This window comes from Xiphophorus couchianus, chromosome 4 (assembly GCF_001444195.1).
Source record: "Xiphophorus couchianus chromosome 4, X_couchianus-1.0, whole genome shotgun sequence".
Classification (NCBI taxonomy): domain Eukaryota; kingdom Metazoa; phylum Chordata; class Actinopteri; order Cyprinodontiformes; family Poeciliidae; genus Xiphophorus; species Xiphophorus couchianus.
The window spans coordinates 30,040,062-30,061,154 of record NC_040231.1 but is presented as its reverse complement, the minus strand read 5'-3'; the positions used below and the strand labels follow the sequence as shown (position 1 = coordinate 30,061,154).

The 21,093-nt window shown below is 38.6% G+C and overlaps 2 protein-coding genes across 2 annotated transcripts; one reads left to right on the top strand and one right to left on the bottom strand.

Moving 5' to 3' along the window:
• Positions 1–1,758: 1,758 nt before the first annotated feature.
• slc7a6 (solute carrier family 7 member 6) lies at positions 1,759–10,451 on the top strand. Its single transcript, XM_028015090.1, has 10 exons — positions 1,759–1,889; positions 5,398–5,972; positions 6,059–6,184; positions 7,228–7,372; positions 7,471–7,594; positions 7,674–7,777; positions 7,871–7,967; positions 8,414–8,563; positions 8,791–8,974; positions 9,721–10,451. The coding sequence occupies exons 2-10, from the start codon at positions 5,483–5,485 to the stop codon at positions 9,786–9,788; spliced, it is 1,488 nt and encodes a 495-aa protein (XP_027870891.1). The 5' UTR covers positions 1,759–1,889; positions 5,398–5,482; the 3' UTR covers positions 9,789–10,451.
• A 150-nt stretch (positions 10,452–10,601) lies between these two features.
• Positions 10,602–15,876, bottom strand: slc7a6os (solute carrier family 7 member 6 opposite strand). The gene is made up of 5 exons (XM_028015092.1): positions 15,610–15,876; positions 13,825–14,148; positions 12,694–12,900; positions 12,258–12,390; positions 10,602–11,267 (listed from the first exon to the last, which is right to left on the bottom strand). Exons 1-5 carry the CDS (start codon positions 15,796–15,798, stop codon positions 11,146–11,148), a joined length of 975 nt encoding a protein of 324 aa, XP_027870893.1. The 5' UTR covers positions 15,799–15,876; the 3' UTR covers positions 10,602–11,145.
• Between the last annotated feature and the right edge of the window lie 5,217 nt (positions 15,877–21,093).

Here is a 21,093-nt window from a genome sequence, read left to right as displayed (position 1 = left end):
GTACAATGCTTGTAGAGACCTAGTAGAAAAAGACATGCAGCTGAAGGTGGTGCTTCAAAGTCTAAACTGAAGAATACGAATCGTTTTTCCCTTCATAAATATGCACCAAATTGTGTTGATCTCATAGAAATCCAAATGAAATATACCCACGTTTGTGTTGTGAATATGGTAAAACGTGGAAAAGTCGTAACCTCTTTGCAAGACACGGAATGTCACCATAATTAGGCTGAAAGGTACATCTGGGATGTTTGGTGACATCTAGTGGGAGTAACTGTACACTACAACTCGTCCAGAACCTTCCTGTGTTTCTGTTCTGAGCTGTTGACTTGACACAGTGATGAAAACAGAGAACACACATGCCCTCCAGGATCCCCTCCTCTGCCACATGCTTCTGGCAAAGTCATTCTGGGTCAGACTGGGAAGGCCGGAAACATCTGTTAGCATCATGGTTCTGGTACCACAGAGCTACACAAGTCATTACGCTTTAAACGCTGATAATATTACAGACAAAATCTCCATTTGATTTAGGGTTGATACGGACTTTGACGTATCAGAACTGTCTGATTTAGTTGTTCTCAACCGCTTTAAAACATTTAAGACTTCAGTAAACACAGTAATCGTGACATTGCCACTGCTCAACTGGTTAAAGAGTCTTCCTCGTGCTTTTCTCAATACAAAATGTCCACGACGCAAAACAGATTTAGAATTGGTAAAAGTCTGAGTGGAAGAGTTGTAGGTTTCCCACTAGGCCTGATGTCAAAGTCCAACATGGCTGCCTAGCATATACAAACAGTTTCAGCAAAAGACATTTCATTTACACTTCTACCAATTTGTGTCTCATATCAGCCACAGTACACAGCATCGTTTAGCGAACATGTTGCTGCTGTGTCTGAAAGAGCAAAATGCAGAGTAAAGTATGAGTTTGTGTTGCTAAGAGGTAAAGATAAAAGAGGACTCACTGAATGTAAAAAAGTCTTCCTGGGAAATGTTGACTCTTTTGAATTTCTGGGACTTGAGGTAAAAGACCAGAAACAAGCTCTGACATTAACTCCTTACAAAATCCCAAAATACGTGGAAAATATTTCAACTGACTTTCAATGAGCTTTTATCTGTCGTATGAATTGATTATGACTGTTTGATAATCATGCGAGATTTTAACACCCATGCTGTGTGATGTGCTTGAAATCTTTGGTCTGACTCAACATATCAAATAAGCATAAAGTATAATCGACGACACACTCTGGACCCGGTTATCAGAAAGGATGCAAATATTTCCAAGGTTTCTGTAACTGATGTCTGATTATTTCTTCGAAAGTACAATCTCTGTTGACCCAGTTGGCAAAACATCTACTACTACAATTTCTTATTTTGTTTTACAGACAACAAAGCAGAAACTTTTAAATCTACTCTTGCACCTCACCTCTATGCTGCGAGGCAGTGTGTCTCATTGGATTTTACTTTTGGGGTATCAGAGTAAAGGGAGATGAATTTTAATGGGCACATTAAAATTCACACAATTTTCAGACGTGTTTTATTTGCAAAACAAATACTTGAAGCCCCTAGTTTATTCTTTTTTTTTTTTAATCTGCCATCACAGAGTGGTCTCTTTTTGTGCATAAATGTGTCAGAATCTGGATTTGTTGTATGTTATCATAATTTATTGAAGTATCATCATGTGTCCTAAGGTGTATTGTACAGATAGTACATGTTGTGTTACAGGATGCTTATGCCTCGTCACATGATGCTCCCCCTAACAGCAGCAGCCGCAGCAGGCTGTTGTTTACTGGCTGCAGATGGATCAGCTGTGAGGGCTGGCTGCCGGTCATAAACACCAACGGAGGAAATAATAATTGGGAAAAAACAAACAAAAAAAAAACCAAACAGCTGAGGTAAGACCGGACAGTTACATCCGGGGTTTATGCTATCTCTGGTTGATGTTCGGAATCACTGTTTTCATTTTGGTAGCTTGAGAAACAGGACAAAAGAGGTAGGTCTGCGACAAGCGAGCGAAACAAAGCCGAGACAGGAAGTGAGTTCAGGAAAAAGATTACACGAATATCGTTAGAGACGCCGTCTTAAATTGTATGCTTTTGCAAAAGGTTGGAGACGAGGTTTAAACTAAATATGAAAAACGTTTGAAATGAAAGAGCAAGTCCCGTTTGAACAACTGAGTAGATAGGAGATAGAAAATTGAATTACGCGATATTTGGTTGTATTTTGAAATTCACGAGCGGAAAGTAAATGTGACGCCTGCTAGTTTAATGCAGGCAGAAACCACGCGCTGCGGCGGCGGCTCGGTTCCTTTCATGTTTGTTTTCAAGTCGCTCGCGGCAAATCTGAGCCTTTATTGACACGAGGAAAAATAGAAACCCAACAATGATATGGTTGCAATTATTTAACTTCCGTATTGAAGTTAAAATGATTTAACTTCAATACTTTTTACTTATTGAAATAATTTATCTTCACTATTAGTACTGTGTGATGTCCTAACTTTGTTTGGGGGGTTTTGGGATTTACTTCCTTATCCTGGACTGAATGTCAGTGAAATGTAAACTACGAGGGCCTGCTGTTATACATTATTTTAAGTGGTTTTGAGATTTCCTTCGAAGGCAGGTGGACAAATAGAGAAATGGGTGAAGATGAGGTTTTCCTCAGGCCAGGTTTTGTCATGTTTACCTGAGTCATGGCTCCTCATACACTCCTTTATACTCACTGAGTAGAAAAACAAATGGCACAAAGCCAGGAGGTCCCCACATCCTGAAAAGTGAAATATGTACGAAATTTGATTTGATTGTTTTTCTAAATCTAAATAAGTATGAAAAATAGTGAATTCGGGATAATTGAAAAAAAAAAAGGTTGGATTTAAGACTTTATCCGCCATCATTATTTATGTTTTAAGGAGAAAACGTTGCTATGTGAAAATAATTTGCTCTTTTATGCTGAGATGGACATAATCCCAGCTCTGTAACAGTTGGAAGTCTTGGCCATCCGTAGTCTGTTTGTGTCACAGTGTTACATGTGCCATGGACTGCCTGGTCCTCTGATCAGATTAAGTGTTTGTATTAGCTATTTTATCTAAAATACTAAGTGCGTACATTCATGATTAAATGTTGATTTTCCCTGCTGTGCGTCCTGGACGGAATGACGCACCAACTGTTGTACGATGGTGCTTTAAGTTTACCTCCTGTTACAATATGAATGTATTGTGTTTCGTTGATAAAATTGATCAAATTAAATAAATGCAATAAAGAAATCAGATTTTTGATGTCCTTTTTATTATGAAGATATGACAGGGAAAGATATTTTTTTTCTTTTGGAACTCAAAAAATCTGCTTCCAAATGCAGTTTGCATAACAACAATTACTCCTTGTAGATAATCACGTTAAGTGTGTGATCGAAAAAAACAAAACAGAACGTGCTCAACGTGCCACTTGTCTGGGCAACAAAAGGAGTCCAATAAAACACAACCTGCAGTTATAAAATAAAACAGCAACCTTTTGAAAAGATAAAGTATATAAAATTAAATTAATACGGTTTAAGTTTGATTTCTGTGCAAATGCCAAGCAAGTCAGTGCAATGGCAAAACATAGCAGCTTCCTTCTCTTTTGACACGCAACCAACACAACCATCCTCAGACCTGAGGATGTTAAACACAATAATATCACTAAGAGTCATTCTAAATATATACTGACAAAAATCACTAATCAATTTATAAAAACAACCACTTTGTTACTAAATATGTGCCTATATGCCAGGATTGTGTTCTTACGTGTTTAATGTGACTTCTGTTTACGGACATGTAAGATGCAACTTTAATCTTGACGCGGCAGCTAATGTAGCGCCTTCCCTGGAAATGTCTTTCCACATTAATTTTCAGACTATAAGCCGCTACTTTCTCCCCACTTGTTGACCCATGCGGCTTTTATATGTATGTTTCGTTTTTTTTCAAAACATTTGTAGGCGAGTCTTACAGTAAGGTGCGCTCTATAGTCCAGAAAGTACGGTGCTCTTTTTGTTATTTGACAACTTCTCGCTACAGAGCAAACGTTCAGGTAATCCTTCCGCATTGACAATGAATACAAATGATTCGGTCCAAGAATAGTAGAATCTCTCCTCGGCTAATTTTCTCTTTTCCCCTTTGCTCTCCATGGCCCACCACACACCCGTCAGTTTGTTTACAGCAGCCACCTGCCTCGCACCCCAGCTGGAAGAAACGTGTTACAAGTTATGGCGTAAATCTTTATAAATGTTTATATTTTATATTTATTCTACACATTTTTATAGCACTGGAAAACGTTAAGAATGACTGTGTCATGTTTGTCCTCCTACAGAAACCATATTAAAACAACAAATTATATTTCCTACCTCCATCTTTTTCAATTTTCAAACATTTTTGAAAAAGCTCCAGGGAGCCACTAGGGCGGCGCTAAAGAGCTGCGAGTTGCCGACCCCTGGATTAACATGTCTGCGAACAATTTTTCTAGACATGTTGAGCTATAAAGAACATTAAGACCATGGCCACCAATACATGTATTAAAAGGTATAGTCAAAGTCCAAACTTAAGTCCAATTGAGACTCTGTGGCCAAAGTTGGAAAATTCATATCCACTGATTCTCTCCAACCAGTGTAGAGCTGGAGCTATGTTGCAAAAATATAGATATTTGTATCCTGTATATGGGTCTGCTGTTCATAAATAATAACAGTAACATATATATATATTTGTGTATATATATATATATATATATATATATATATATATATATATATATATATATAAACATTTACCACACTGTAAAGGTTTAAGGAACAGACAGAGTTTCAAATAAAGTGGTTCTTCATTTGAACAAGACGCAACATTGAGCAACACATTGAGTCATTGAAGCCTTCTCCTTAGAGTTGACTTTTTTTTCTCAAGAATGAGCAATAAACAATGTAATCAGCTTCCTGTTTGTATCCAGGAGTTATTTTTGGTACTGTTCCTCCCCTCACCAGATTTATACGGAACTCTGGTGAGGGGAGGGTGGAAACATGATGTTCTAAGCTCAAACCTTACAACATCAGGCACATGCCATGGCTTGTCTTGCTAACGTCTACAGAGGCCACGCCTTTTCTGCCTGGTGCATTTTTCATGTCTACATGACACAGATTTGATGAATGACAGGTGAGCCTTATAAAAGCATCTAAAACTACAGTGTCTTCTAATGTTTTAGCAAAGATGAAAGTTAAAGTTCAACGGTACGCACAGCTCACCTTCAAGACCTCCATTTCTTTTTAAACACTGCTGCCCCTTTTTGGAGTACAGATGATACAGGAGGCCTTTTGTTGCTTTCTAAGCTGCCACTGAACATTTCAGCTCTGTTTTAATAACAAAGACTGTATTTCGGATCTGTTGGACAGGTCGTGCCCAAGGTTGTCAATTAGGAACAAGGTGGTAGGATCATCCTGGCGCAGGTCCCACTGGTTCAGCTCCAAGACCACCATCATGGCCGGCGGTGAAGGAACCGACAAGTCGAATTGCAGTGCCAGTCAGTCTTCCTCTCATCAGGATCATTCCAAAGAACAAATGAAGCTCAAGAAGGAGATCTCGCTTCTCAACGGGGTCAGTTTGATCGTGGGAAACATGATCGGCTCTGGCATCTTCGTCTCCCCCAAGGGCGTGCTCATCTACAGCGCCTCCTACGGGCTGTCTCTAGTCATCTGGGTCATTGGGGGCCTGTTCTCGGTTGTTGGGGCCCTCTGCTATGCTGAGCTGGGCACCACAATCACCAAATCAGGGGCTTCGTATGCATATATCCTGGAGTCATTTGGTGGCTTCCTTGCATTCATTCGTCTGTGGACGTCACTGTTGATCATTGAACCCACCAGCCAGGCCGTCATAGCCATTACGTTCGCAAACTACCTGGTACAACCACTGTTCCCAACTTGTGAGCCCCCGTACACAGCATCCCGCCTCGTCGCTGCTGCATGCATATGTAAGTACCTTTAAATCGTGCAATGTCCCTCTGTTGTTTGCTCATGTCCTTGTTGGGTTATGTGTGACGTTTTCCTCTCTCCTCAGGTTTACTGACATTCATAAACTCTGCTTATGTAAAGTGGGGCACCCGTGTACAGGACATCTTTACCTATGCGAAGGTGGCGGCGCTCATTGTCATTATCATTACTGGCATTTTTAGGCTGTGCCAGGGTGAGTAGAGTTATGATATGATAGTCATAACGCACTAACACCTCAATGTCCGGACAGCAGACCTAATACCTATCATTGATGACACCATTGCTAATCAGTGTCATTTGCTTTTTCTTCTCTTGTTTGTCTGTGAGGGTTAGAAAGCTGGACAGAGAGACCAGGCAAACTAAAGCAATGCCTCAACCCAAAAAATTATGAACAAAAGTCTAGAAAATCAGCAACGTAACAGAGTTAGTCCAACATGCTGCCACGCTAAGCAGAGCAGTTCTATTATATAAGAGTATATTTTAAACAACCTGGTAATTCTAAGTTAATATTTCCATCCATCTGTTATCATACATGTTTATCCCATCGCCCGTTGACCTCTAAGAGAGGTAACAGCACCCTTTGTGATTCTAAGCATGTAGGATAATGGATTAATTCATGAAACAATAACAATGTTATTGAAAAGCATATGCTACTAATTAATACAAGTTGTAACCATAACCCAGGATGTATCTGTGAACACCTAAAACCAAACACTAATTTATTGTCAATTATGTAACAAATTATATTTTTTGGTCAAGCTGATTCTAATTTAAATGGATAGTTTTTGGCTAACTGTAAATTGAGACATTATTTATGCAAACTAGCAAAATTATGCAAATTTGAGCATAACTCTCAACTCAAAGTGTTTTTGTTCAGAATCACGTAAACAAATACAGAAGAGCTTGTTCTCTTCAGGGAAAAGGAGGTTTTAGATTGGCAATTTTCCCAAACAAGCCAAGCCAGTTGGCTTTCTTTTTCTCCTGCACTCGCACACTCCCCAACTTTGACATTTAACACGCCTCACTGAAGTCTAAAATGCAACTTGAGTGTGTTGTGTAAATTTACAGTCAGACATAGTCTGAAGACAATGACTTGAAGACAATGACTTGGCATTCGTTCTTACTGCAAACCTTAATCAGGTTACCAATAGGAGTCGTGACCTTGCCTTATGTCCACAATGTGATGACAATTACTTATTTGGATAGAGTTGTAAACAGCTTCCTTTGTTTTTCCAGGCTACACAGACAACTTTAAGTCATCCTTCCAGGGCTCGTCCACAGACCCCGGTGATATTGCTCTGGCCTTGTACTCTGCACTCTTCTCATATTCCGGCTGGGACACACTCAACTTTGTAACAGAAGAGATCAAAAACCCAGAGAGGTCATTATTACTTCTATTTTTTTTCCAATTCTTTGCCACCCATTCAGAAAGAATTAAGTCTGAACACTTCTAAATGATCAGGTGTGCTGCTGTTATAGGAACCTACCGCTGTCCATTGCCATCTCCATGCCCATTGTCACCGTCATCTACATTCTCACCAACGTGGCCTACTACGCTGTTCTGGATGTCAGTGCCATACTGGCCAGCGATGCTGTGGCGGTGGTGAGCTAACAGTCTGCGTCTGATCAGGATATATTGATGAGAATATTTCCATAATGTCACCTCCATGTGTTCTCCACAGACGTTTGCAGATCACACGCTGGGGGTCATGAACTGGATCATCCCCATTGCTGTAGCGCTGTCCTGTTACGGGGGCCTAAATGCTTCCATTATAGCTGCTTCGAGGTACTGCGCATTTCTCCACTCATCAAGTAAAAATAAACAGTATTATATACTGTATATGTTGACATTAAAACTATTCCTGTTTGTTGTGTCCAGGTTGTTCTTTGTAGGGTCCCGGGAGGGTCACCTTCCAGATGCTCTGTCCATGATCCATATTCAAAGATTCACTCCAATCCCTGCGCTGATTTTCAATGTAAGAGAACAAATCAACCTTAAATTAATCTGAATGGTGACACCTAGTGGCAGAAATATATCACTGCACATGTTTGAACCATGTTGCTGAAGTCGAAAATGCCATCTTAGAGCACTTTCCAAATCAAATAAAACAAAATATTCTCCACGTACTTTGGAAATGGATAAAAATAGGTTTTTGTCTTAGAAAAAAACAGCAATACAAGCAAACTGTGAATGTTTCTTATGCTGTTATTGCTTCCAAATGGCATTTAGTATGGCGGTAGATGGACATTTTTGCATTTACAGATGAGGTATTTGGTATGAAACGCCTCAAAACCATTGTTGTACACTGTTGGAATTAAATAAGGAACTTTGAGGAGCATTTCTGACTGTAGATTGTGATTAAATATCTTCATCTGAAACATTTCCTGTTTCTCTTTTTTCTTTCTTCCCCTGCCTGCCCAGTGCATCATGTCACTGATCTACCTCACGGTGGAAGACGTCTTCCAGCTCATCAACTACTACAGCTTCAGCTACTGGTTCTTCATGGGTCTGTCTGTCGCAGGGCAGATCTACCTTCGCTGGAAGCAGCCTGACAGACCCAGACCTCTCAAAGTAACATTATTGGGTCATTTATCTCAATTGGGGTTGATTAGAAGAGAAGAGATGCGATTAAAGCACAACCTGGTTGAACTAATCAATATAAAAACAACATAAACAGAATTTTTCAGTCTAGTTTAAAAGCAATTATGTGATTAACGCCAAGTGCTTTATGACATGTTTTCTTACATATAGAACATTCTTACTCTAGCCCCCCTCTCTCCTGTTTTGCCCTTCTGTAGCTCACACTGTTTTACCCCGTGGTGTTCTGCCTGTGTGCTGTCTTCCTGGTGGCCGTTCCTCTGTACAGCGACACCCTGAACTCCCTGATCGGGATCGCAATCGCCCTGTCTGGTGTTCCCGTCTACTTCCTGGGCGTCTATCTGCCGGAGTCCAAAAGACCTCCGATTATCATCAAGCTGCTGCGTGAGTACGCCACACATCCTGGGATGTTTTACAATTCATTCATGAGCAGCAATATTCGACTTTTTGGACAAAAAACATAACGGAGTTTTTATTTTTGCTAAGTAAAATCGATTTCTATATATTAAAAAAAGAGTTAGTAAAAAAGAGTAATGTAAAATAAATGATTATGTAGATACTCTGCACCTAATTCAACAGAGGTCCAGCCGAATGGTGCTAGTGGTCTCACCATGAGTGGAATAGATGCTTCCTGAGTGAAGTGCCAGTGACAGTAGCTGCGTTTTCCCTTGACCTTAAAATTGTGCAAATTGGAATTATGAAAATAAATGCACTAAATGGAAACACGCTAATTTTGAAAAAGAAAAAAGTGCTAGGATGAGATGGTTTTTCAGCTGTATCAAAATTAGTGTATTTGGTAAAACTGCAATGGAAACACATTTCTTGCATCATGTGAGTCATGTGATCAAGAACCAGAGTCTTTGGTTGTCACTATAGAGACAAAGAAAACGAGAGGAAGTGATTGGCACTGTATATTTTTTTATGACGTATCACATGAACTAACTTATTCACTTGATTTTAAATATGTTTCTTATTTAACGGAAACACTTTTTTTGTAAAAAAATAATAATAAATGTTGTTGATCATGACTGATTTGTAAAAGCAATAGAAAGGTAAAACATGCAGTTATAGGCACTATCAGATATTAGAATATCTCAATATGTCCGGTCTGCCAACATGTCTTTCTGCAGGTTCTCTGACGTTCCTCACCCAGTACACCTGCTTCTGTGTACTGACAGAGACGGACAAAAGCCAGTAGCCTGTTTCTCCACACAGAGAAACAAGCAGCTCTCATCTTTTGTACTCTTCACCATGCTGCTGCCACGCACTGAAAATGCTGCCATACGCAGATTTATGTAGGGAGAAAAATACAGCATAATGACCCACCATGACCTACTACAGTCACACTGGTGGCTGAACATACATTATGCATTTTCTAGGAACACAGTGCCATTTTATAGCACACCAAAAAAACCCGTGAAAATGTAAAACACTACTCTGGTTATGTTTGTGATGAGGAACTGTAATGATATAAAGCTAAAAAAAGACAAATATGTATTATATATAAAGAACTGCTGAAAACTGTTAGCCTTGCAAAAATGTTCACACACTATTTGAAAACAGTCAAGTTAGCTATTATTTCACCCCAAATTCAAATGAAATGTTTGTGGTTGTAAAGTGATGTGTGAAAAACAATGTAAAGGCAATTTCTGCTATAGTAAGGCACTGAGTGGGAATGAAATTAAGGAAAATTGTCCAAAAGGTAAAGCATACAGGTACTTTTCTATTGTTTAGCATATTGCTGCTTCCCATTGAGAGAAGCCTCTTCCTTTTATGTCGAATGGCTAGTTTCACTATTCCTGCCTTTAATTATGTAGTATTTGCACTTTATTCTGCAATAAACTGTTTCATAAATCTTCTACCAAAGCTGTTTGTTCTTCATGCAGAGTAACAGAACAGACTCATGTTTATTTTCAAAGCTTTCTTTGTTTACACATCTACATATTTACAGAAACTTTTAATTTCAACAAGCATTCCAGAAACATTCCCAACTCCAAACTGGATTTTTTTTTTCTTCCCCAAACCACAAACTCACACATCCACAACAGAAAGTTACGCACCAGCCTTTCACAATATGCAGAAAACAAAACAAAACAAACTAATTCATGTATGCGCTACCATGCACAGAATGCAAACACCCTAAAAACTGCAACCACACACCCACACACGTGTCTGGAGACGACTCGCTAACAGAAGTATTGAACGGCACGAAGCGTACGAGGCATACCACACTAATGTGCAACGATTCACGTGGAACAAACACCCACATACGGATTCACTCTAGCACAGCTTAAAAATAAAGACAGACGCTGTGGTTCCTTCTGGAAACGCCTTCCCTCCCTGAGCCTGTGTGTAGCAGAGAGACGACCGACCTGCAGGAAGCTTTCTGGAATTGGGACTAACGCTGCAGTACTTTGGCACACCACACCAATGTTGGGGGATCTGAACAGTTAGGATTGTTTTCCTTTTTTTTTTTATTCTGCACTCTGCTACACAGAAGCTCGTAGAGCGAGGCATCTTGTGGAAAAGGAAGCTGGAAAGTTGCGGTGCAGCAGTCAGTCAGAATCATATTTGTCTTCGTCGTCGTCTTCGCCGCTGCAGCCCAGCTCCTGCAACACGTCTTTCTGGTAGCGCTGCCAGTCCCTCCTGCAGTAGGAGTGCTCCTCCTCCCAGTAGTCTGGATACAGAAAAACAAAAAAACGAGATGGATGAACACAATCAAAACTATACTAGATTGATACAAAGACAATAGTTTTAAGTCGGTTGTAATGAGATTGAAAGTTCCACTTCAGTCAATCACAGAAGTTTTGAGGATCACCAATTTTTTTTCATTTTTGCAAATTTGAGATAAGCTCTTTATATATTATATTTAAGTTACTTATTGATGTTTTTATTCTATAAGTTGTCATCTCTGGATGTGACTGGTGAATGTGAACTCAGGTGTTCAAAACTGTGATAAATCAGTTAATTATTCATTTAGTAAATGTGCGTATTACAGTTCACCTGACAGCAAAGTCTGTTGGTTATATTTTTCCTTAAACATTTTTAAAGAGTGTTTTATATTTACTCTAGCAGCAACATTTCATCAATGATCTGAAACATTTAAATGCAACACATCCTGGGACAGCTGTGGGTTCCACTTTAGGATCCCGTTGCCTCATTCTGTCGCGCTCTTTGAGTCCATTAAAGTTTGACATACTTGTCAGTGAATATACAAGAAACATAAAAAAACAGGGCAGTTCTTTTATACACAACTACATATTGTAACTTTATACAAACTGTAATGTGCAGAAGTAAAAGAGCAAAGGACTGTTTGGAGCGCAATATCTATTAGCCGTAACTGACTGTGATGATAATGTCTAAGAGTTGGAATGACAGATGAAAATATTGAATTATGAAAGAATGGATTTATTTTACAATATTTAACAATATCACCTTTTTAGAATTGCTTAATATCCTGCAGCTTTAAAGAGTTAAACTTCATTGAGACAGAAAGGTTTTATCCACAGCTACATTAACAGATCCTCCATCTCTGGTTTAATGTCACCATAAACACCATCAGGTTTATGTTCATGAAAGCAGATTTTCATTAGAAACAAAACGTAAAAGCCGTCAGCACACAGGAGCAGAGCTGAGGTTCCCATCATCTCAGCACTAAGAGGCCTACCTCCATAGCGCTGCTCCCTGTCGCTGTCTGAACCACTGTCCTCATCTGGGTAGTCATTCCTCCAGTTGCTTTCTTCATTCTCGTCGTCTTCATCGTCATAGACCTCCTCTTCACGGACCACCAGATCTGGAACCTGAGGAGGAGGAGCAGCGTTTATGTGGCAGCATGCTGAAGGCTGACAGCTGCACACTCAAATCTAAAATGTTCACATTTGGACTAAAGTTTGTGAATAAATAACGCTTCAAGGAGTTCTATTGTTAAAATGAAAAATTAATATTCTACAAATCTAAAACAATACTGGGTAATGTAATACTAGTTACTTGGTAATAAAGGCAGCAGCAGGGTAAGCCCCTCTGCAGTAAGTGAGCCCATTTCTTCAGTCACTCACTCAGATTTCAGCACTCATTCATCTGTCCGTCCATCCATCCACACACACCAGTTCTCCGTCGTCAGCATAGGCCCTGACAGACAGGATGTCCTGGATCCAGCCTAGTGTGACCGTTTCCTGGTAGTAAAGGTCGTAAACGTAGTCGTCGTCGTGCTCCCGGTGCTCCACCCCCGGCTTCTCCCCGGAGACAGCCAGCCGCTCCCGCAGCAGCTTGGTGTTGTTGCACAGAATCACCTCCGGGTCTGACGGCAGCGTCTGGACAGACAGACGGAGAGTCAGCAGCAGCAGAGACGATGATGCAGTTCAAGACAAATTAATCATTTGTGTTCATCTCCAAGATTACTTATTTTAGTCCTGGTCACATAGATGATTCAATAAAGCATTCTAATGCAGCAAGTTGATTACTGTTGTCATGGTTTTGTTAAATTTGATGTTAAAACTTGATAAAATATACATTTTTAAAAGTATTACTGGTGAAAGTGAATTGATAAACTGAAGCTAATCATTAGCAGTAATAATATGATAAATATGTACAAGACATTTTGACTTAGGGTTGGGCATTTATCTTATCGTTTGTGATCAATTTCTCACAAGAATTTTGATTGTCATGATAAATTCCAATTAACATTAAAAAACCATCCATATTGCCTGGTTTGTTAATTTTACTGTTTTTCCACTGTTTGTTCAACGAAAGTATCAATAAATACTAATCCATTGGAAAATGTAATTAAATGCAGTTAGTGTGTTTAGTTTAGTGATTCAAATCAAACTTCTTCGTGTAACTGGTGTTTTCTGTTTCAAGTGGAAAGTTTTTGTTTGTGTTGTTTGTGGAGATGACTGCTGCCATAAAGTTACACAAAAATGAATAAATATTTCTCATCACATTAATATCACAACATATTGTGATAAAACTTCATGTCCATGTCATCCACACCTAGCATGAATGCTACTACTCTAATCATAGAATACAATACAAGATATATTCTATTGACACAAGTAGAAATCGGTTTAAAGCTTTAAATATTAGCAAATACATATTAGCAAAAACATAACCATAAGATACATAAAACTCATATATACCCTCATATGTATGTTTAATTCAACATATCTTCACGATGACCGTTCAGGCCTCGTCTCTTGTAAAGTAGTTTAAGTATTTAAACTTGAACTCCTCCTCACCTTCCTCTGTTGTTTGTCGGGATCCTCCTCGTCCTCCTGGACCAGATCCACCACCTGGATTTCCCCCACCCCGCACCGTTTGTCCGTCCTGCTCTCCTCTCCGGCCTCTGAGGCTTCAGCCTGGGGGGTCTCCTGCTCAGCGGGCCGCAGCAGCCCCGTGCGGTGGCTGGACAGGATTCTGTAGCGTTCCTCCCTGCGGGTGCTCCACTTGGTGCTGCGCAGGTCGCCCATTATCCGCTGGGAGCTGGAGGCGGACGGGCGCAGGGCGTGGGCCGCGCGGGGCCGGGCCAGAGCCTGCCGGACCTGGGTCTGGACCGGAGCATCCTGATGAGAAGAGGATGTGTGTTGTCACCATAGTAACAAGTGTAAAAAAAAAAGAAAAGAAAAAAGCAAAAACAAATAAATAAATAAATTAAAAAAAAAAAAAAATATATATATATATATATATATATATATATATATATATATAAAAAACCAAGACATGGTCCTTCATACTACATGAGACCATAACCACTTATTGACTTCTTCAATACATCAAGAAAGTTAAAACAACAAAAAGATACTTTTAGTGTTTTTGGAAGGAAACAATACCGACATGTGAACAGCCTCAATGACCAGACTGACCAGTTCACATGAATAAAACTAGGGCTGCATCGATTCACTTCTTATTCCTGATACCGATCTGATTAAAAAAACCAGCTGAACTCATTTAAAATGTTTATTTTTTTCTTTGCACTTAATTACAAGTTTATTTTATAACCCTGCACCAGTACAGCACACTGAAATGCACCAATAGCCTCACAAGCTTGGTCAAACGTGGAAAAACAATTTTAATTTGTTCAGTGAAATTAGGAGTAGAACAGCCAATGGAAAATAAATTATAATAAAACTGACAAAAACAATAGACTGACTACCTTGGTCAAATATGTAAAACAACTGAAACAAACCTTCTTTCAAATGGTTCAGAAAGTGTAATTAGGTAATTTAAATATAATGTAAAAATAAATAATGAAGCACAATGTGTAGAAACTTGGAACAGGCTCTTCTTTCAGTGAAATCTTTCAAGGCTTTGTCGTTTGTAATTTAGATGACTTTGGCTTACAGAGAACAAAAAAAGGAAAGAAAAATCTGTTTAAAAAAACCAAATTACATGAAATTATTAAAAGATATTCTCAACTGAAATGTGAGGCTTCTGAAAGTTGTGGGCCAATCACTGATATGTATCGTAATATATAAATACGTGTGCATCACAATTCTATATTTTTCTATTATCCTGCGTGTATAGTTTTAACCCTCTATTATTATAGAAAAAAATAACTCATTTTTCTTCTTATTTAGTATAATACATGAAGACAAATGATGTAATATTTATAACCACAGTGAGAGGAAGTAAACTTATGTTGCATAAGTGTATTTATTGTCAAAATGTTTAATAAAAAAAAGCTTTCTGATAATATATTTAGCATTTAAATGCTTGTAGATACAGGTTAGCTTCCCGCAGCATTAAAGGTTCAACGTCAACAAAACGAGCACTTAACTCGGTTAGCATAGCACACAGGCTAGCGACTCCGCTATGCTAACCAACAGCAGAGCGGGCTTTGTCTCCAAACACCTTACCGCTGTAAAAACATCCCTACTAATGGCCACCCAGCTACGACACCAGCTCTGTGTTTGTACTGTCCGCTACTGGCGACTCCATATTCACGGAGCGGCCCGTGTCATGCTCACCACCGGCTGCGTGTCTAGCCTGGGCTAACTGTGTGGTCACCGCGGCGGGCCTCTCACCTGGGTCGCTACAGTCGCCACGAGTTTGAACACAGAGTTCTCCACCTCAGCTTCGTCTGGCTCCGGTACCGTCTCCCCCGGGCTCTGGGTTGACTCGGGCCGGATACGCTTGCACGCCAGCAACAAAGCATCTGCGGGGTCTGTCCCCCTTTTTCTTTTCACTCGCAGAATTGTCGTGTTCGGGTCCATGATAGCCTTCCGTCCTCTGGCGTCTGTTTGTCTGTCTGCTCTGGTTTGTGTCTGTCTGGCACTCAGAAGATCAGAAGCATCGCGAGACTTCTTCTTCTTCTTCTTCTTTAGATTTTAACGGCAGCTTGCATCCAATTATGTTGCACTACTGCCCTCCATTGACTCCTACTACCTACTCCTCAAAGACTCTTAAAAATCCCAGTGTCTTTTAAAAAACGAAAAATCTTCTTTTTCCCCTCAATATTATTCAGCTGATCGATCACCTTGTCAAATTTCAATTCCCTACTAACACCTAGTTCTGTTTTTAATAATCTTCTGTGACTTTCGTATTTCCTACATTTAATCAAAACATGTTCCACTGTTTCTACTTCATCACACCATCTACATAAACCAGTAAGGTGTTTCCCCATCTTAAAAAGAGTTCCGTTTAGGAAACTATGCCCAGTTCGTATTCTATTTATAATTATCTCTTCCCTCCTGTTTAATCCTCTGATCCTTTCTACATCGACTGTTTTTTGTATTCTAAATAAATGTCTTCCTTTAATTTCATTTACCCACCTATCTTCCCATATCTTCTTGCTTTCTTTCCAAATTATACTTTTGCCTTCAGATTTAGATAACTTTATTTGCATAACAATATCATCTTGTTTAATTGTCTCCTTAGCCAGCTTGTCTGCTCTTTCATTCCCCATAATACCTACATGAGCAGGAGTCCAGAATAATACAACATTTTTATTTTGTTCACAGATCCTATGATGAACCGCCATAATCTCATATAAAATATTTTGATGATTTTTTGTACGTCCCTTTCCGATACTCGTCAACGCAGATAGAGAGTCACTACAAACTATTATTTTATTCCTATTAGTTTCCTCCACCCATTCTAAAGCTACTAAAATAGCACCTAGTTCTACCGCAAACACACTCAAATAATCAGATGTTCTTTTTGAAATACTAATCTTTAATTCAGGAATCACTATGGCTATACTGGTTGCTTCACTTTTAGGGTCTTTCGACCCATCCGTATAAATTTGCAAATATTCAATATATTTATTCTGCATGTGATTATAAAATTCTTGGCAAGTATCTAATGTTTTCCTTTTCCTAATATTTGTTAGAGTTCTGTCTACATTAATATATTTCCAAGTCCATGTCGGTCTCAAAGGCCACAATACAGTTGGACTAAATTCCTTATAATATACATTAAAAATTTTCGCTCTATTATCCCCAACCCACCCAAAACTATCCATTTGTTTCTTTCCTCTTTCCCAACACTCTCCTAATAATTTCTTAACTGGGTGATCTGCATTATGTCCTTTTAAACTTATCCAATAATTTACCATTAGCTGCTGTCTTCTAATGCATAATGGCATTTCTCCTGACTCTACTTGTAATGCACATATTGGTGTTAATTTAACTGCCCCTAAACATATTCTCAGTGCTCGGCCTTGAATAACATCTAACTTTTTTAACCTAGTTTTAGCTGCTGATCCATACACCACACTCCCATAATCTATTCTTGATCTAATTAGAGACACATATATATTTCTAAGGGAATCGAAATTTGCACCCCATGTCAACCCAGCTAAACACCTCATAATGTTTAGAACCTTTTTAGTCTTCTCCATAATATGGTCTATGTGATTTCCCCAAGTTAGTTTCTTATCAAAAACTACTCCCAAAAAACGAAACCAATCAACCCTTTCTAACTCTTTCCCATATAAACACAACTTCTTATCAACCCCTATTTTTTTATTTGTGAAAAACATTACTTTTGTCTTTTCAATTGAAAATTTAAAGCCCCACTCTACTCCCCACTTACTCACTTTATCTATACCTTCCTGTATTTTAACAATAAGATGGTCCACATTTCTTCCCTTTTTCCATAATGCTCCATCATCAGCAAAAAGTGACTTACCAAAACCAATGGATATTTCTATAAAAATATCGTTGATCATAACTGAAAATAATGTCGGACTTACCACACTTCCTTGAGGGGTTCCATTTTCTATTTTACATATTTCCGAAAACTGACATCCTATTTTAACTTGAATATTTCTATCCCTTAAAAAATCCCATAACCAATTAAACATATTACCTCCTATACCTATCTGATGTAATTTAATCATTAACCCTTCCCTCCATAACATATCATATGCTTTCTCCACATCAAAAAACACAGCAACAACAGTTTCTTTATTAATCTGAGCTTTTCTAATAACATCCTCTAAACATAAAATAGGATCCATTGTTCCTCTCCCTCTACGAAAACCACTCTGATACGGAGCAATTAAATGGTTTGACTCCAAATAATGTGTCAATCTCTCATTCACCATCCTTTCCATCAGTTTACACAGATTAGATGTTAAAGCTATTGGTCTGTAATTTACAGGGTTACTCTGATCTTTCCCAGGTTTCTTCAACGGAATAATAATAGCTTCTTTCCACTTACAAGGCAGTCTCCCCTCCTTCCAAATCTTATTGAATAAAATTAATAATTTATTTAAAACTTCCTCACTTACATGTTTTAACATAATATAACACACCTCATCCTTACCTGGAGCACTATTCCTAGTTCTATCCAAAGCTCTTTTTAGCTCTCCAATAGAGAAAGGATAATTCATCAGATCATTATTATTCTTCTTTCTTCTTAAGATTCCATCGTATTCCTTTTTAGTTCTCTCCCTTCCCTCCATTTCATTACCTAATAAATTTTTACCACTATGTATCTCCACAAATGTTCTCACTAACATATCAGCCTTTTCCTTGTCAGTTACAGCTACTATATCATTTTTATTTAGTATAGGATAACTCCATTCCCTTCTATCTCCTCCCATTTTTTTGATCATCCCCCAAACATCCCCTAGTTTTGTACTACTGCCAATTGTGTCACAGAAACCTCTCCAGTATTCTCTTTTTGTGCTCCTTATTGTTCTCCTGACTTTAGCTTGTGACTTTTTATATTCAATTAAATGTTGAAAATTATGAGACCTTTTAACCAATTTAAATGCTTTATTTCTTTCTCTAACTGCTTTCCTACACTCTTCATTCCACCATGGAACCAACTTTCTCCTATTTTTCCCTGATGTTTTTGGAATAGCCTCCTCTGCAGCAACTAAAATACCCTGACTAATCACTCGGTTCATACTTTCAATACTGTGATCATTTTGAACATTTAAAATTTTCCTATCACATAGGTTATAAAATACCTCCCAATTTGCTTTCTCAAATATCCACTTCCCTCCTATCATTTCAGGCCTATGCACCTGGCCCATCCTTATTTTGCTGATTATAATGTAGTGATCACTACCAAATGACTTATTTTTAACTTGCCAATCACATAGTGGAGCTAAACAGCTAGAAACAAATGTCAGATCTAGTACAGATTCCTTACCTGAATTTATATCAATTCTTGTCTTCTTTCCATTATTCAAGCAAACCAAATTATTACTATCTAGAAATTCTTCTAAAATGTTCCCATTATAATCTACTTTTCCACTACCCCATAATGAATGATGTGCATTAAAATCTCCACACCAAATAACATTTCCTTTCATATCCATCTCTTCAAGTTTACTTACCTCAAGCTTTTTACAAGGATTGTAAAAATTTAAAACCAACAGTACCTTCTCTTCCACCCATATTTCAGTTGCAACATACTCCAAATCTCCTTTTCTTCCAATAACTTTATACGGAATACCTTCTTTAATCAGAGAAAGACACCCTCCCCCATTTCCTTCTTCTCTATCATATCTAACTGCAATATATCCATCCAATTTGAAATCCAAAAAAGGCCTCAGCCAAGTTTCCTGTATACAAATTACATCAGGTTTTTCTTTAAATTCATAAATAAACTGTTTAAAATCTTGCCCATTTGACAGAAGACTCCTCGCATTCCATTGCAATATTGAGACTATCCTTCTTGACTTGCCTGACTACACAGTTCTCCCCTTATGTCCTCCCACCGAATATTCTTTAAGTCTAAACTATGGCATGCTGCCTTTACAATAATCTGAATCCTTTCCGTTTTTGATTTCACATCCGATGTTGCATTTATAACTCCTGCAATAAAAGTCACCATTTTCTTTTTTTCCTCTTCAATTTTCTTTTCAACCATTACCATAATTTTTGAAATTACTTGCTTTTCTCCTGATAGAGATTTCTCAGTTTGTTTCTCTTTCTCAACTACTTTACACGCTTCTGCATATGTTACTTTCTGCGTAACTTTTGTTTTCTGTATCACTGATTGTCGTTTCATTACCTCGCATCCCCAAAAAGCGACACTATGCTCTCCTCCACAACTACAGCACTTTGGTTTAACTCCAACTCCACATTTACCATAGTCATGGTCTCCAGAACAACGGGCACATCTCTTTTTACCTTTACATATTTTTGCAATATGGCCAAATTTCTGACAGTTGAAGCACCTCACTGGTTTGGGCACATATTCCCTGACACTAAATCTTATCAAGCCAAAGAAAACCTCCCTTGGCATTTCTTTTGTTTCAAACTCCAGCAACACAGTTTCTGTTTCAATCTTCTCTGTACCCCTTTTCATTCTCCGTGCTCCTTTTACTTCCTTGTTTCTTTCTTTCAGATTCTCAATTAATTCCTTCATATCAACACTTAACGGCACTCCTGTTATGATTCCTTTGCTTTCATCATTTCTTTTTTCACCCACTTTAACAACTGCTCTAATTTTGACTTTACATACCCATCCAAGCTTTTTTGCCTTTTCAACCTGACCTTCAGAATTACAGCCAATCAAAAGATTTCCGTCTCTCAGTACTTTAGCATGTTTAATTTCCCCAACATGTGTCTTAAGTGCTTTTGTTAGTTTAAGTGGATCAATCTTCTTGACTCCTTCTCCTTCATCAAATCTTATTATAATGTTCAGATTTTGTCTTTTTTGTGCTTCTTTTCCTTCCTCAATTCCTTCATTATCAGTGTCTTCAGTGCTGTCCTCATTTTCTTTTTTTCTCTTTCTTTCAGCAGCTCGCTGCTTCTTTCCACCCTTTCCCACCAATTCCCACTCTTTATCTTCATTCCGACCACTCCTTCCTTCCTCGTCACTGCACTCCATACTATTACAGTCACTTCTTTCCAAATCCAACGTCGTCATGTTCCGAATTAAGTCGCATTTAACACCGAAGTTCAGCGAGCTCCCGTTTCAAAAACCGACCGGCTACACCCTGCACCAGCTCCGCCTAGCCGTCAGCTGATCCACCACGTTTGCCAGACAGGCTCATCGCGAGACTTGTCACGCTGGCTCTTCTTCTCCGTTGTGCTCCTTCT

What these genes read in the sequence shown, in the direction of transcription:
- slc7a6 (XM_028015090.1), top strand. Translation starts at nt 5,483, where the DNA reads ATGGCCGGCGGTGAAGGAACCGACAAGTCGAATTGCAGTGCCAGTCAG. An exon ending in CGTCGCTGCTGCATGCATAT is followed by an intron (nt 5,973 to 6,058) that starts GTAAGTACCTTT and finishes CTCTCTCCTCAG; the next exon opens with GTTTACTGACATTCATAAAC. An exon ending in GATTATCATCAAGCTGCTGC is followed by an intron (nt 8,975 to 9,720) that starts GTGAGTACGCCA and finishes GTCTTTCTGCAG; the next exon opens with GTTCTCTGACGTTCCTCACC.
- slc7a6os (XM_028015092.1), bottom strand. Translation starts at nt 15,798, where the DNA reads ATGGACCCGAACACGACAATTCTGCGAGTGAAAAGAAAAAGGGGGACA. An exon ending in CCGACAAACAACAGAGGAAG is followed by an intron (nt 12,901 to 13,824) that starts GTGAGGAGGAGT and finishes CTGTCTGTCCAG; the next exon opens with ACGCTGCCGTCAGACCCGGA. An exon ending in CAGGGAGCAGCGCTATGGAG is followed by an intron (nt 11,268 to 12,257) that starts GTAGGCCTCTTA and finishes TTCTGTATCCAG; the next exon opens with ACTACTGGGAGGAGGAGCAC.